Source organism: Staurois parvus, unplaced genomic scaffold, assembly GCF_062004578.1.
Source record: "Staurois parvus isolate SC_StPar_1 unplaced genomic scaffold, SC_StPar_1.0 ptg000025l, whole genome shotgun sequence".
NCBI classification, from domain to species: domain Eukaryota; kingdom Metazoa; phylum Chordata; class Amphibia; order Anura; family Ranidae; genus Staurois; species Staurois parvus.
The window spans coordinates 13253652-13269716 of NW_028317821.1; the positions used below are offsets into that span (position 1 = coordinate 13253652).

General features: G+C 42.8%; 2 protein-coding genes across 4 annotated transcripts in view; one reads left to right on the top strand and one right to left on the bottom strand.

The window, feature by feature from the left end:
- ELK3 (ETS transcription factor ELK3) overlaps positions 1-16065 on the top strand; it is a 176998-nt gene that overhangs the window by 151561 nt on the left and 9372 nt on the right. The window lies entirely within an intron of this gene.
- Positions 1-16065, bottom strand: part of CDK17 (cyclin dependent kinase 17) — a 239188-nt gene that overhangs the window by 72530 nt on the left and 150593 nt on the right. Inside the window, exon 3 of one of the 3 annotated variants that reach the window (XM_089651896.1) lies at positions 9873-9968. The exons of 1 other annotated variant lie outside the window; for it this stretch is intronic. In XM_089651896.1, coding sequence (XP_089508022.1) covers positions 9873-9968 — 96 coding nt within the window. Of the gene's footprint in view, positions 1-9872; positions 10038-16065 lie in introns of all 3 variants that reach the window. One more of the 3 variants, XM_089651892.1, reaches the window with a different exon arrangement.

Consider the following 16065-nt stretch of genomic DNA (forward strand, 5'->3'; position numbering starts at 1 on the left):
TGGCAAATTAGAACTGTGCCCTGGAATACCCGTGGCTAACACTTAAGCCGTCCATAGAAGGTTTGAATCTCGGCCGGTTGAGATTTGATCAATCTATGGGCAGGCTGATTGTACCTAAGTGGATCCTTTGATCGACTTGGGTAGAACCAGCCTGTTGGATTTTTAGCATGCGATTATTGTTGGCAGCTATAGCCTTCCCTGCCAGCAGAACACAATAGTGTTTCAGGAGAGATTCCCCTATCAACAATGACTGTTGATGGGGGAATGGAGCGATTTTCTTTCCAGCAACCTGTGGAAAAATCGAATTATCTATGGCTAACCTTAATCCTCTTTAAAGAGGTTTTCGACATGGATTTGCACATTTCTTTCAGTGAAGTCCAATTGAACCTTCTGCATGATTACTGTAATGCAGTCAGGCTGCATATACAGTCATACACATGTTCATCTTTTTTGTTTGCTGTAGGTAGGTAGGTTACAGTACCTTGTGCTGAGAGCATGCTGGAGAGTCAGCCCATTGCGGAACAATGTGCCCCCTAGCCATTACTTCAATTAACAGTGCTCATGCTCCTTGAGCGGCACTCTTAACTGGAACAATATACGGGAGTGGGGTGGCTCGTGTTGGACTGCTAGAGACCTAAATTGCTGTCCTGTGTGTGAGCAGTGGTCCGGCTTCCTAGCATGCTGCCATCATAAGGCATTTTAACACTTGCAACAGCACATAGTACCTATAAAAATTGAATTTTAGTTTAAAATCAACTTAATACATTACAGGTGCATCAAAACAAAAAGGTGCTCAAAGTCTTATGCTTTGGTTTCTTTAGAAAGCAATCAAAGCCTAAGTGGAAAAGCCTGTCCCTGCTCTTTGCAACAGTCCTTTCATTGCAGCATACCTGTTGCATTGCAACACCTTTTGTTTGACTGAAATAAACTAAGCCAATTTAATCTGAACGTTCAATTGGACTTTAATTCCTAACACCCAGAGCAATCTAATATGAATATACCTCTCTGTACAAACAGAGGTAGGGCTTGCATCCTCCCACAACTTCTTATTTTACACCAAGAATATCCATCAAGTTGAAGAACATGTTTGAATGTTGTAGGAGGAGGCAGATCAGACCATAACTTTTGTCAAGAGTTGAGATGAGCATATCAGGGCACCCTGGATTTTGCACATCCCGTTAAAGCTGTGATGTTTATATACGATATGTGAAGGGTGCACGCACTTTAATCAAATTGGCAAAAGGCTTAGCTGTCAGGTTTTTTTATGGTTGTCTGGGCTCCTGTTAGGAAGATTGCTTCTCACTTTCTGTCCTATACATAGGGGTCACCAGAAAAGGAAGTGAGGGGAACTCTTCCCAACAGGGTCACATTCAGCAATAAAAACCAACACTTTCAACTATCCACTCCCAATGCAATAGACTTTGGGCTGAAATGATACTTTAAAAAAAAAAAACAACAAGGGGACCTGCTGATCAGTTCTCGTGGTACCTCTATAAAGCTGCTGAAGAACTCTCAGCTGTTCTGCATTTCCATGAAACTATGTAAGGCTACGTTCACACTAGCCTTGTGTGCAGGCGGCAGAGAGGCGTTTGGGAAGCGTTTTTACCGCTTCCCAAACGCCTCTGCCAATTCTGCACATTACAGCACATGGTGCTGTTCTAACAGGAGCATTTGCGTCGCGTCGCGGCAAAACGGACGCCTCTGGTCGAGTCAGGAGGCTTTGAAGCCTCCTATTCTCGTCTATGGTGCCGCTCCGCAAACGCCCGGCCGGCGTTTGCGGTGCGGTTGCGACGCGGTTGCGGGGTGTTTGCGGAGCGGTAACACCACTCAAATGCATTATAGGCGTTTGTGGGGCGTTATTAACGCTCGGCAAACGCCTAGCAACCGCCGCTAAACCGCGCATGCGGCGTTTGCGGAGCGTTTGCCGAGCGTTAAAATCGCTCCGCAAACACCGGACCAACGCTTGCCAAACGCTATAGGGGCATTTGGCAAGCGTTGGCAAAACAGCCTAGTGTGAACGAGCCCTAACTCCTACATCAAAGAGCCACAAATTCCAAAGTCTCAGATTTAGTTTGGTGAAGTGAGGAAGCCCTGTGTTTGGCTATGACAAAATTCTGCAATGCAAGCACTGCACAAGTAACTTTCTATGAAGCTTGGATACATTCAGACATACACTTATCTGAAACAATTAACAAAGGGTTGAGGAAGAATACAACACAAGGCCAAATTCCCCATACTAATGAATAGAAAAATAAAGAAGAGAAAAATCTGCTGCTAATAAAAGATCAGGTTACGTCTACTTAGTATTTCTTTATTTAATATGAAGAAGGACATCTACTAAAATTAGATTTATTAGATCCTCAGCTCCATCTGCTTTTGACCAATCACAAGCATTGATTATGCTTCCATGTATTAGTTTAGCTCATGCATGCTTTGTATGTTATGGATTAGACTGGCAAAAGCATTGGTCCCTGTAAATGTTGCATAGATACACCAAGCCAAACGGACTTATCCAGAGCACACACATTATGGCCCCACATTGGTATTTGGTGTGAGAACCCACTACCGGTAGAGTTTTACCAAAGATTATGCCTTACACCCCAAACTCCTGTTTAATGGGCTGATCTGAACACTTAGCTCCCTAGTAATCCAAACTTAAAACACTAAACCTAACCCCTCAAATCAGTGTATTCCCACTTTTTCAGCCACATTGGGATAACACCTTGTTTATATTTGTTACTTCTTCATATAAACATAGCATACCGTAACTTATAAAAAAAAAAAAAGATTTAAAAATTGTTGCTTACCTGTTTACTTTGTGAAATATACTACCTAGACTTCTATGTAATGTTGGGGGGGGGGGTTATTTTTACCATAATTAGCCCTGTCTGTACTGTGCTGATGGATCTTCATTATCAGTTGTAAACTAGATGTGCACAGCCTTTCTCCTAACAAAGGTTTCTCAAAGATCTCAAGGTTTGGGTATTACCTTGTATGTTAATGTATTATTAGGCTCCATGCACACTGGGCGTTTTAATAACAATGGTAATGTTAGTTGTGTAAAGTCACATTAAAAATGTGAGTTTTTTAGCGTTTTTTAGCGTTTTTGCATTAGCGTTTTTTTTTTAACCAAAAAAAACACAGAAATTATGCAGTTTTCTTTTCTTACACCACAGGTGAAGGGAAGAAATCTACTTGATCTATGGACTGCTTAGCTCAGTACTTATACAGAGTTTAAGCAGTTAAAGAAGACCTGCCCCCCACCTTCCACCTAAACTCTTTAAGGAGACCATGGGGAGATTTACTAAAACCGGTGCACACAGAATCTGGTGCAGCTGTGCATGGTAACCAATCGACTTCTAGGTTATATTATCGAAGCTCAAGTTAGAAGCTGACTGGCTACCATGCACAGCTGCACTATACTCTGTGTTCACTAGTTTTAGTAAATCTCCCCCACAAGACATCTTTGAAAATCATTGGACCTGAAAATCAAATATTCATTAAAATTTTATACATGAAAAACAATCACTGTTTCTGTGAGCAGTGATTTATTGACCATTCTTTGTTTAGCGGCATTCATGCTAAACTGTAAGTGGTCTGAGCGACTCCTTAAAGCGGAGTTCACCGGAAAAAAAAAATAAAAGTCAGCAGCTACAAAAACTGTACAACTTCCACTTCCAAAAGCCTAGGCGATCGCAGCGGAAGTAGGAGTGGGTACCTGTCAAATTCGGGTAACCGCTCTCCAAAGGTGCCAATCCTTATTGGGGAGCGAGGGACAAAGGTTTAAAGCGGAACTTCCACTTTTGGATGGAGCTCCGCTTTAAACCAGTTCATGAAAGTAGGAGCTGCCACCTATGGTCTAGGACAAAGGTGAAAATTTTCTGCCAAAAAAAAAAAGCAACATTTATCACAGCTTGCTTGAAGAAAATGTCCAGGCATACAAGGAAAGGAAAAGAACGGAAAAAAAAGGAACTGCAGGCACAATAATGCACTTGCAACTTGAACATTCTCACCTCCCCTCCTTCTATAGCCCACACCTCTACTGCTTATCTGACTCTCTCACTTTTACCCTGTGTTGGTGTTTTTTTCCTTTTTTTTTTTCCCTTTTTTGTAAGATTATCTTTTTCTCTTAACATTTTGCTAAACCTTTCTATACAAGTACTCTGTGGATGAGAAAAAGGGGGTGGTACACCCGTGAAAGTGTATCCTGAAATTTTAACGGTTAGTGCAAATACAAAAGAGTATCAATAGCAGTATAACCGCAACAGAGAGAGAGAGAGAGAGAAAAGAAATACTAACATTTTTGAATATGTTCAATAAAAACTTTGCATATTTGCACAGTCCCTGGTGAGCCAATATACATGCAGGCAATGCCTCTGATGTAACTGTTGGAGGAATGTGACACTTAGCTGATAACAGTAGTAAAACATGTCATGCTACTTGATAAGGACTTGATACTAAAGCAACTACTACAAATTTAGAATATGTTGCCAGAATACCATCATCTATCAGGTAAAAGCTCAATGAATTGTAGCAATATCCCACAAATATGCTATGTTTCAAAGCCACAGAGGACTCCTACAGCCCTGATTTACACCACTGCAACTTTAGGTGCAACATGTGATCTACAAATCACACCTGAAGTCGCATCGAATGTATTTCTATGGCACTGTCTTAAAAGTGTTACTAAACCAAGGACCCTGCATTCAGTATATCTGGTCTCCCACAGTACACACAACATGGAAATGCAATTATTTTTGTAAATATATACTGCTAAATACTATTTCTCATCAGCAGTTAGAGCAGTCTTGTGACTTCTATCAGTGTCCAACCAAGCACTGGCTAAAGCTTGTAGGAGGAGTTTTCTTTCTGCTCTAGGAGGATGGAAATCTACTGACCTCTGTCTGGACAGTGCTGATTGGCCCTGTGCACTCTCCCAAGGAAAAACAAAAACCTCTTCAGCAATACACACCAAACTGAGCATGTGCAGAGTGGCTCCACACGATATGTCTTATCAGGAGATAAGAGGGGGACATTAGAGGAAGGGGAGGATCAAAAAAGACAGGATCAAACAGCATTTTACACAATGCAGAGGATTAACCCCTTAGGTTCCACAGGGAGTATAACAATTCTGCTTTACTGCACATACAGACTGACTTTACGGTTGTGGGTTTAATAGGCACAATTTGAAAAATAGTTCCTGCATTACTTTTTCACCACTTCAGTGAGATTTAGTTCTTATAGGCTATAAGGTAAATGGCATTGAAATTGCACCTGTGTCTATATCAGCGCTACCTTGAAGGTGCGCTTTAAATGGGACCAAACCGCATTACTTTAAAATCGCATTCGGTGTGAATCGGGGCTCAAACTGTGTACAACCAGAACACAGAAAGCTAGGGAGTATATGTCATAAAGCATTTCAAACCAGAAGAAATTAGGCTAGTGAATCAGGGATAATACACAATAGCACAATTCAAGATCTGGGGATTTGACTGAACATGGTGGTGCCTATAATGTATTATTAATTAAGCTGCACTATGACATTGTTTTCTTGGTACATTTGTGAAAGGCCATTAAGTAATTTAATGGTTATCTTTATTTTTATGGGGTGGACTCATGTTTCTGTTGGGAGGGTCTGTTAACCATGTTATATGAACAAAATCCACAAAAACAAACAAACATATTAATCATCCACTACTTCAGCTTGAACAGGCATTATTATACAGCCTGGCCATGGGTAGTAACACTGACATATTGAACACCAGCTGAATGCTGCAGCTGACATTTATTTAAAGCTCAATTCCAGCTCTACGGCTAATTCCACAAATGAAATACATATATGAAAGCTGTTTTACCTGCCAATCCAGTCCTGAGAGTTACACAGCTCTGCCATTCAGCACAGTCCTGCCTGGCAGGGGAGAAGACCTGATCTTCTATTTACAGGTCTCTTCCCTATTTGCATCCTGTGACTGGAAAGTGAAAAAAGAAGCAGCGCAATGATCAGCTCATCTCTCATCTGTGTCACTCTATTCTATCCTAATATCTGGTTCCTCAGCTGCTCTTAGTTTCTCCTCCCTAAGGACTACTGTACATGGAGAGCACAAGGCTGATACCAAGTCAATTTATGGTATGTAAACTAACTGCATTTAATTTCATTACGCATTATTAATTACAGAGCTGTATTCATTACAGTGAAGGAAATAAGTATTTGATCCCCTGCTGATTTTGAATGTTTGCCCACTCACAAAGAAATGATCAGTCTAAAAATCGCATGGTAGGTGTATTGTAACACTGAGAGACAGAAGAGCAACAAAACATTCAAAAGAAATGCATGTGTAACAAATTATGCACTGATTTGCATGTTCATGAGGGAAATAAGTATTTGATCCCCTTCACAAAACATGACTTAGTACCAGGGGTGAACTGACAACTCATGGGGCCCCCGGGCAATAGAGGATCATGGGGCCCGTGTCCTCGCCCACACTCAAACCATACCCAAAAAAGCCTATGGTAGGGGGCATCTCATGGGGCCCCCTACTGACCCTGGGCCCTTGGGCAGTGCCCAAATGGTCAGTCAGCCCCTGCTTAGTACTTGGTGGCAAATCCCTTGTTGGCAGTAACAGAGGTCAGACGTTTCCTGTAGTTGGCCACCAGGTTTGCATACATCTCAGGAGGGATTTTGGCCCACTCCTCTTGGCAGATCCTCTCCAAGTCATTAAGGTTTGGTGGCTAACGTTTGGCAACTCGAACTTTCAGCTCCCTCCACAGATTTTCAATTGGATTAAGGTCTGGAGACTGGCTAGGCCACTTCATGACCTTAATGTGCTTCTTCTTAAGCCACTCCTTTGTTGCCTTGGCCATGTTTTTTGGGTCATTGTCATGCTGGAACACCCATCCACGACCCATTTTCAATGCCCTGGCAGAGGGAAGAAGGTTCTCGCCCAAGATTTGACGGTACATTGCCCCGTCCATCGTCCCTTTGATGCGGTGCAGTTGTCCTGTCCCCTTAGCAGAAAAACACCCCCAAAGCAGAATGTTTCCACCACGTTTGATAGTTGGGATGGTGTTCTTGGGGTCATAGGCAGCATTCCTCCTCCTCCAAACACGGCGCGTTGAGTTGATGCCAAACAGCTCGATTTTGGTCTCATCTGACCACAACACTTTCAACCAATCCTTCTCTGCATCATTCAGATGTTCAGTGGCAAACTTCAGACGGGCCTGGACATGTGCTTTCTTGAGCAGAGGGACCTTGTGGGCACTGCAGGATTTCAATCCTTGTCGGTGTAGTATATTACCAATTGTTTTCTTGGTGACTGTGGTCCCAGCTGCCTGGAGATCATTAACAACATCCTCACGTGTACTTCTGGGATGATTCCTCACTTTTCTCTTGATCAACGACACTCCACGAGGTGAGATCTTGCATGGTGCACCAGACCTAGGGAGACTGACAGTTGTTTTGTGTTTCTTCCATTTGCGAATGATTGCACCAACTGTTGTCACCTTCTCACCAAGCTGCTTGGCGATAGTTTGGTAGCCCAGTCTAGCCTTGTGTAGGTCTACAATCTTGTCCCTGACATCCTTGGACAGCTCTTTGGTCTTTGCCATGGTGGAGAGTTTGGAACCTGATTGTTTGATTGCTCCTAGTAGCCAGAAATCCTGCTGAATGATAGGGGATCAAATACGTATTTCCCTCATGAACATGCAAATCAGTGCATAATTTGTTAGACATGCATTTCTTTTGAATTTTTTGTTGCTATTCTGTCTCTCAGTGTTACAATACACCTACCATTCGATTTTTAGACTGATCATTTCTTTGTGAGTGGGCAAACATTCAAAATCAGCAGCGGATCAAATACTTATTTCCTTCACTGTATGTCTTTTAGATGTCTGGAATTTACCTTTAACGTGTGTGTAAACCCCAGCAATGAGGTATCTTCTACCTTTTGGTCTGTTAATGGCTTCATGCACACAGCCATATTTGCCCATGCAGTGTAAACATACTGTTGGATGAGTTTGAGATATTACATCTGTGCACATGCGCCACCTTACATTAATAGCAAAGCATAGCTGCATACAAAATGCCTTCACTCATTCATGTCTAGGGATGGATGGATGCATGCAGCTCCGGGACACTCCAGGAAAAAGAAACTGGCAGCATATTTATGCAGTACAGGCAAGCACCTGTGCCTATGTGCATGAAACCTGAAAGTGTTTTGTCATATTGGTTCCTTTAAAGGAGTAAAAATAAAAAAATAGTTGATCCTGCCAGAAATCCAGTTCTGTCCTTTTCACTTTGCAGTCTCATCTTCCTGCCCAGCTCATCTATGAATTACATAATACCTCCCTTTTCAGTATGAACATAGGTAAAAAATTATAAAAATAATAAAACGTAGGCATCCACCACATTTAAGGACTGGTAAGCTGCAATATATTAACATGTTATTCTTGGGTTTAGATACACATTAACATGTTAAAGTGGTTCTAAAGTCTAAAGGTTTTCAGTTTAATGCATTCTATGCATTACGGTGAAAAAACCCTCTATGCTTCAGCTCCCTCCCAGCCCTCCCTTTTTTTCTTACCTGAGCCCAATCCAATCCAGCGATGTGCACAAGAGCAGTGGCTCTACGCTGCTGTCTTCCACCTCCTTGGGCAGACTGATAGCTGCTGTCAATCAATTGCTGTGACATGGGCTGGGAGGCGGGGTCGAGCCACCTACACTGTGTCAATAGATGCAGACAGAGTGGCTGATAGCGAGCCTGCACGGGTGCCCCAAGGAAAGTGGCTTTCCATGGGGGCACCCACCGAAGAGGGGAGGCCTGGAGCACTGGCAGGGGATCCCAGAAGAGGAGGATCGGGGCCGCTCTGTGCAAAAGCACTGCAAAGAGCAAGTAAGTTTAACATTTTTTGTTATTTTAATTAAAAAAAAAAACAGGAGGTTTAATAACACTTTAAGACAATAAGAAAACAATTCATAGAAACTTCTGTAGTAAGAGAAACATGTAAGCTAATACCGTTGACCATGCCACTGCAAAATTACCAATATATCCCCCTATTAACAATGACATGTATATCTCCGTTGCACACCAGACCAGAGTAGTAAGGCTGGCCATAGAGTATGCAATTTTCTTTCATTCAACCTCTGGGGGAGAATCACTCAATACCCCATCACAGTCAGTGCTGATGGGGGAATCCCTCCTGCCGTGCTATTACATTCTGACAGCGGGAGGTTTCCCCACAGTCAAAATACAATGGTCACTGCTGGCAGCTAAAGCCTCTGGCAGTGATTGTACAAAAACCTGACAGGCTGGCTGTACTGACGTCGATCGATAGTTCAACTTCAGTAAAACCAGCCTGCCCATTGATGGGTCGAAATTTGTCAGGTTTCTACTGAACCAGGTGAATTTCAGTCTACGGCCGGCTTAAAGCTCCCATTGTGGGATACTGAAAGAATGAGTGGATGCTTCACAGTGAACAGAATATGTCGCCAGCACACCTTTATTAGAGCAAGTTAGACATGTCACATAAAGAATGCAGCATTTCAGACCTTGCATACGGACTCTTCATCATGCAAAGTACCAATTTCTGACACTGATGCGTTTTCAACACATTTTTCATTTTAGGAATACATGTCTAATAAATGAATATATAACTGTAGAACATTAGTGCCAGTTTTGATAACTTCCCCTGGCGCTTAATAAACCTTGAGAAATCAATCAGACCCATAATGAGAAGATATGAGAAAGATAAGTGCTCCATCAGCTCAGGTGACAGACACCACTGTATTGTCACTGCTTCATTCATCCACATATAGACTTAGGCAACATTTTTGAGTTATACATGCTGTCAGTTTTCTAAAGTACACAAAACTTTACCTAGTCTGCTTCCATTCCTGGGCATTGCCATAAATGAGCCAAGGCTTCCACCTATAACACTGTGGGGTCTTCTCAGTGGTGGCTTCTTGAAGGATCCTGTGTATTGATGGAGGAAGGAGTGCATACTATGAGATGTTGGAGGCCTGCCATTCTTCACAATAGGTTCTAGAAATCCCAAAGGCCAACACAGATCCATGCCATAAGAAAAGGAAAGATTGTAAAAAAAGGAATAGACCCAAGGAGAGAAGAGAGGAAGAAAAAGAGAATAGGATTACTATACACACCACCTTATAATGATTAAGACAGAAACAGTCAAATCAGTCACCAACAGTGTTTTTCATTGTTGATCCAGGTTTCAATATATATCATATTCAGTGTATTTAAATCAGAGGTTCTTAATCAAGTGATCATCACATCAGTTCCATAACCCATGCATAATTTCTGAAATGATGAATTTATAATTTAAATTACTTTGGGATCGCTTCACAAGCATGTCCCTTATGCTGACCCCAAATTGTTCAAAAAATTAGTTCTACAAATTATAAAATTTTCAGTTACGGCATGAAAATTTGGATTTTCATAAACCATGCTATGAAGATGAGACCTACAAGTTAAAAACCTCTGCTTTAGGTGGTGTCACAAATCCCTCCACCAATCACACACTTTTTTTAACCCAAACATTCAGACTTGTTGATTGTTAGTTCATGCCCAAAAGATTGTAGGAAATGCTTGGAAAAAGGCTATATGTCGAAAGCCTCAACCCCCTCAAGCCATACATTCAAAAGACTGGTCTAGAAATATATGACTGAGTACACAAAGGGAGGAATCCATAGCAACCAATCAGCTTTTGCCTTTTACTAGTTCACAACGATTAGAAAAAGGATTTAATCTGATTTGGTTTTACCAGGCAATGCACTTTGCACATTTCTCTCCAGCCTATTTAGTACTTGTATCGATTACCTCAGTTTGTAAGGCTTTTGAGACCATTCAGAATTAACTGACAGGTGTAGTGGACCTTCTTCTGATATACATCTGCTTCAGCTCAGTTTTTTATACCCCACAGATTTGTATGGGAATGCAATGGCCACCTGACTCAAACAAAAGCCTATCAGGCCCTTAGAATGGTACCCCAACCAAAACTATTTTTATTCTTGGCTTTGGACAGAGGAAGAGTCAAATCCTCTTCCCCCTGATGAAGCCACGTGACCCGGTTTAGTAATGCATAGGAGAGGGGTTCTGACGTCACGACGCTTAAAGGAAAATACACAGCAAGTATTAGGAGTGTGGCTAACACATAGAGGATCATACAATACTACATACAAAAGTGATTTTATTATACATATCATGTGAGTGCACTATATTTTGGCTGAATAAATACCTTTTGAAGAAGATAAGGCACTATATTTTACTCTTTTTTACATGGCACTTATACATATGGAGAGATAAATCAGAAAGGAGTAAAGAGAACCTCTAGAGGGAAGAGGGATAACTCAATTCATCCATCCGACTCCAGGAAATAGGTCTCTAGGAAACAGCGAGACCCTCTGCTGGAAAAAGGGAAATACTCCTGTCGGAGACCGTCGCGCCGCTGGGCTCGGCGCAGGCGCAGTACACCTCCCTGTACGCGAGCGCCGGGACTTGGCCGACCGCGGGAATCAGGTTCGCGCATGCGCAGTAGTGACCGCGGGCGCGCGCCTGGCACCAATGACAGCGCAGGGCGGGATATTTAAACGGCCCTGAGCTGTCATTCAGTGCCTTTTGGTCTTTTGTATCCTGTGAACCTGTGAACCTGTTTGAAGTAAGTTGCTGACCCGGATTGTGCCCTGACCTTGCTGTTTTCTCCTGTTTTGACCCTTGCTTGCCTGACCTCTCTCCTGAATGCCCCCTATTGGATCTGACCTGCTGTTGCTGACCTGGCGTGTGACCCGACTATTCTCTGCCCGCTGCTCTGTACCGCACCGTCCCCATAGTTACCGACCCGGCTTGTATGACCCTGCTCCTGCTCAGCCATCCATCCATCCCTCTCTACGGGGTCTCCAGACCTCCTCATACCTGGCTCTCTCCCGTGGGAGCCCCTGGCGAATACCCCTACCACTGACGGGTGTCCTCAGTAGTCACGACCTGGTCCTGGGGTACTCCAAGTCCATCCCCACCATCAGGGGCCCTGGTGAACAAGTACCCTGGGGCTTAGACTCCGTGCGCTGGGAACATCCGATCAGTGGAGTGCTAGTGGTACCGCCGGGCGGTCCCTTACAACTCCACTCATCCATCCATCCATCTGGGACAGGGATACAGATGCAGTGAAGGAAATAAGTATTTGATTCCCTGCTGATTTTGAATGTTTGCCCACTCACAAAAAAATGATCAGTCGAAAAATCGAATGGTAGGTGTATTGTAACACTGAGAGACAGAACAGCAACAAACAAGTCAAAAGAAATGCATGTTTAACAAATTATGCACTGATTTGCATGTTCATGAGGGAAATAAGTATTTGATCCCCTATCATTCAGCAGGATTTCTGGCTACCAGGTGTCTTTCATACAGGTAACAAACTGAGATTAGAAGTAGTCTCTTAAAGGGAGTGCTGCTAATCTCAATTTGTTACCTGTATAAAAGACACGTGTCCACAGGAGTAATCAAACAATGAGATTCCAAAGTCTCCACCATGGCAAACACCAAAGAGCTGTCCAAGGATGTTAGGGACAAGATTGTAGACCTACACAAGGCTGGACTGGGCTACCAAACTATTGCCAAGCAGCTTGGTGAGAAGGTGACAACAGTTGGTGCAATCATTCGCAAATGGAAGAAACAAAAAACAACTGTCAGTCTCCCTTGGTCTGGTGCACCATGCAAGATCTCACCTCGTGGAGTGTCAATGATCATGAGAATAGTGAGGAATCATCCCAGAACTACAAGTGAGGATCTTGTCAATGATCTCCAGGCAGCTGGGACCGCAGTCACCAAGATAACAATAGTTAACACACTACGCCGACAAGGATTGAAATCCTGCAGTGCCCACAAGGTCCCTCTCAAGAAAGCACATGTCCAGACCCATCTGAAGTTTGCCACTGAACATCTAAATGATGCAGAATTAGTGGAGCGGGACATGTTTGGATTTTAGAGTCATAACCTCTGTTGAGTTTCTGCTGCTGTCCGAGGGTCTTGTTAGCCTACTTAAGAGTTTGACAGAGTTTGGCTGAATTCTCATAGCGACTCTGAGCTCTACTCAGTGCCAACCCAACTGACCCCCCCCAGTCCCATGCGCTCACTGGAACGCTGGGCTGTGAAGGGGGAGGGAGTGGCTGGCTCAAGCTCTCAGTGGCTCACTGAGAGGCTGAGAAAGGTGCCGCTCTAGACCCAGGGGTGGATCTTTCCCCAGCCTAGACTGGCTGAGTGATGTCAGCCGACAAAAGGCTTCAGCTCACTGTCAGGTGAAAACTGGTCACAGAAGTGCAGAAAGAACTGCACTCCTGTGATACACAGGAGAAGCACAGCCACTAGAGCTTTGGCTGTAGTAGCTATGTAGTAGACTGAAAAATCAACTTTTGCTGAGACAACTGGTGCCCACAGGGCCACTCTTAGAAATAATTTTGGCCAACATTTAATCTGTGTAAAGTCAGCTTAAAACACCTACATGAGTGACTAACCATGCCCCCCATACTAGAGAGCTGCTTACAAACCATGCATCCAAGGACACATCCTGTAAAGACAGTCAACTAAGGCATGGACCCAGCGCTACACCATTTCTTTCTTCCATCAAACTACAATGAGGTTGATCATACAGTCACTTTAGTTTGTTACAGATTCCTAGAATGAAATTTCTATCATACTGAAAGCTCACAAACCAACACCACTTGAACTAAACTCTCAATTATCACAAGAAGTACTTAAAACTAACTAGTAAGGAATAAGCCAAGATAAAATCTACTCAATGGGTGTACTAAATAATAATAATGAAAAAAAATTATACGTGTAAAAAAAATACTAAAGTTTACCATTAGTTTAAAAAGTCCAAAGAACAGAAAGATATAAAGAATACATAATCCAATACTGAGGAAAAAAATGCATAAAAGAAAAACCTGGGACTGTCCCTGGAAATGCGGTACAGGTGGAAACCATGGAGCTGGGCTATTCTTAGTCCATTGAAGATGTTCTACAACTGTTCCTTATGATAATCACTTAGTCTCTGTGTGGAGAAGCTGGCCTATGAAGAAATCACGTTTATGTGTGAAAAACAGCATCTAGACACTGAGGCAAACCTTTCCCTAGCACAGTATGAGAAGCCTGCCCACTCTACACGATGGTGAGTATTTCAGTAAACAGTTCAAGACACACCTTAGCTTACAACATTTTGTGTTATTTTTTTGCTTGGTGTATATAGTACTGCAGTTACAGCCATACACAACCCCGTCGCTGCATGTTTTGCCCTGATTTGAGCAATGACTGGGGAAAGGAATGAGCTGTATAGGTCATGAAGAAGCAATAATGAATACTTGTGAGCAATGGAAACATTCATCACACAAAGACTTTAAAACTTGCTGGAGAATCTCTATGCACGTGCCTGTTTCCTTTTTAAAGAGGTAACGGGAACAAGAAAATCACAACCTTGACCCAACAGCAGAGTCTGTAAAGATATAGCAAGGTGATTTGCTGCAGATGTTGGGAAGTTCAAAGCGTCTTAAGCTAGCTAGCGGTCTTAAGATCAGTTAAAAAGGCAAATTATTTGCACTAATAAACTCTACCATTTTGTTTGATGTAAAAAAAAAAAAAAAAAAAAAGAAAAACCCATGTAGCTTTAAACCATCAGCAAGCATGCTCTTTCTCCCTGTCTGCTCTCCTTCTAAGTGCTGCGCTCACTCTTCTTTAGGCTAGGTTCACACCTCCGCAGTTTGCGTTTGGTTCATTTCTGCAATGCTTTTTGCGATGTGTTTTTGCACATGCATTTTTGATGTGTTTTGCATTTTGCGTTTTTTTTTTCCCCAACTTGTTGCTGGGCAGAATAATACACAAAACGCATCAAAAACACACTGCATGCATTTCTGCAGCATCTCTATTGCAGTCTATTCAACCAAAAATGCAATGTTTTGCATTTTAAAAAGTCCCTGACCCTTTCCAAAAAACACACCAGGTGAAAATGCGGAGATGTGAACGTGTCCCATAGGAAATCATGTTAAATGGACTGCTGTGCATTACTACAAAACGCAATGGAAAATGCATAGGTGTGAACCTAGTCCTAGACTAAGAGGAGAACACTGTATCCCACCAGGTTCCTTGTACACAACATCAGCTGTACACTCATGGCACATTTTCTGTCTCTGCTCTCCTCCTCAGTGCTGAACTCACCCCTATCTGCTCTTCTTTATACAAGAACACTGTGTTTCCTGCCAGCAGTACTGAAGGGTTCCTTGCACAAACAATCAGCTGTACACTTGTGATTTCCTTGGCAATGCTACAGTCTCCTTCTGTGCACTTTGGTGTTATTCTGTGTTCTTAAAGTGTTACTAAACCCAGGACCCTGCATTCACTTTATCTGGTCTCCCACAGTACACACAACACGGACATGCAATTAATTTCAGTAAATATAAACTTCTAAATACTGTTTTCCCATCAGCAGTATATAGCAGTCTTGTGACTTCTATCATAGTCCAGCTGAGCACTGGTTAAAGCTTGTAGGAGGAGTTTTCATTCTGCTCTGACTGTCCTATGAGGCTACATAACCCCTGACTCTCTGTCTGGACAGCGCTGATTGGCCCTGTGCTAATCACATGCACCCTCCCAAAAAAAAAAAAAAGACTCCCTAGCCATACATACAAAACGCAGCATGTGCAGAGTAACTCCTAAAGCTCTTTACCATCAGCAGATGGACTGGGGACTGAGAAAGAAGGGGAGGATCAAAGAAGACAGGGTCAAACAGCCTTTCCACAATGCGGAGGATTAACCCCTTAGGTTCCACAGTGAGTATAACCAGCATACTTTACTGCATATAGACTGATTTTACTGTTGTGGGTTTGGTAACACTTTAATTAAAGTGATACTAAAGGTTTGCTTTTGGGGGGGGGGGGGGGATAAGAAGTATGTTATACTTACCTGCTGTGTGCAGTGGTAATGTTCTTGCAGTGTAGCCTGGATCCTCCTCTTCTCGGGTCCCTTGCAGCAGCTTGCTATGGGGGCACCTGAGAAGCCGCTGCTCATG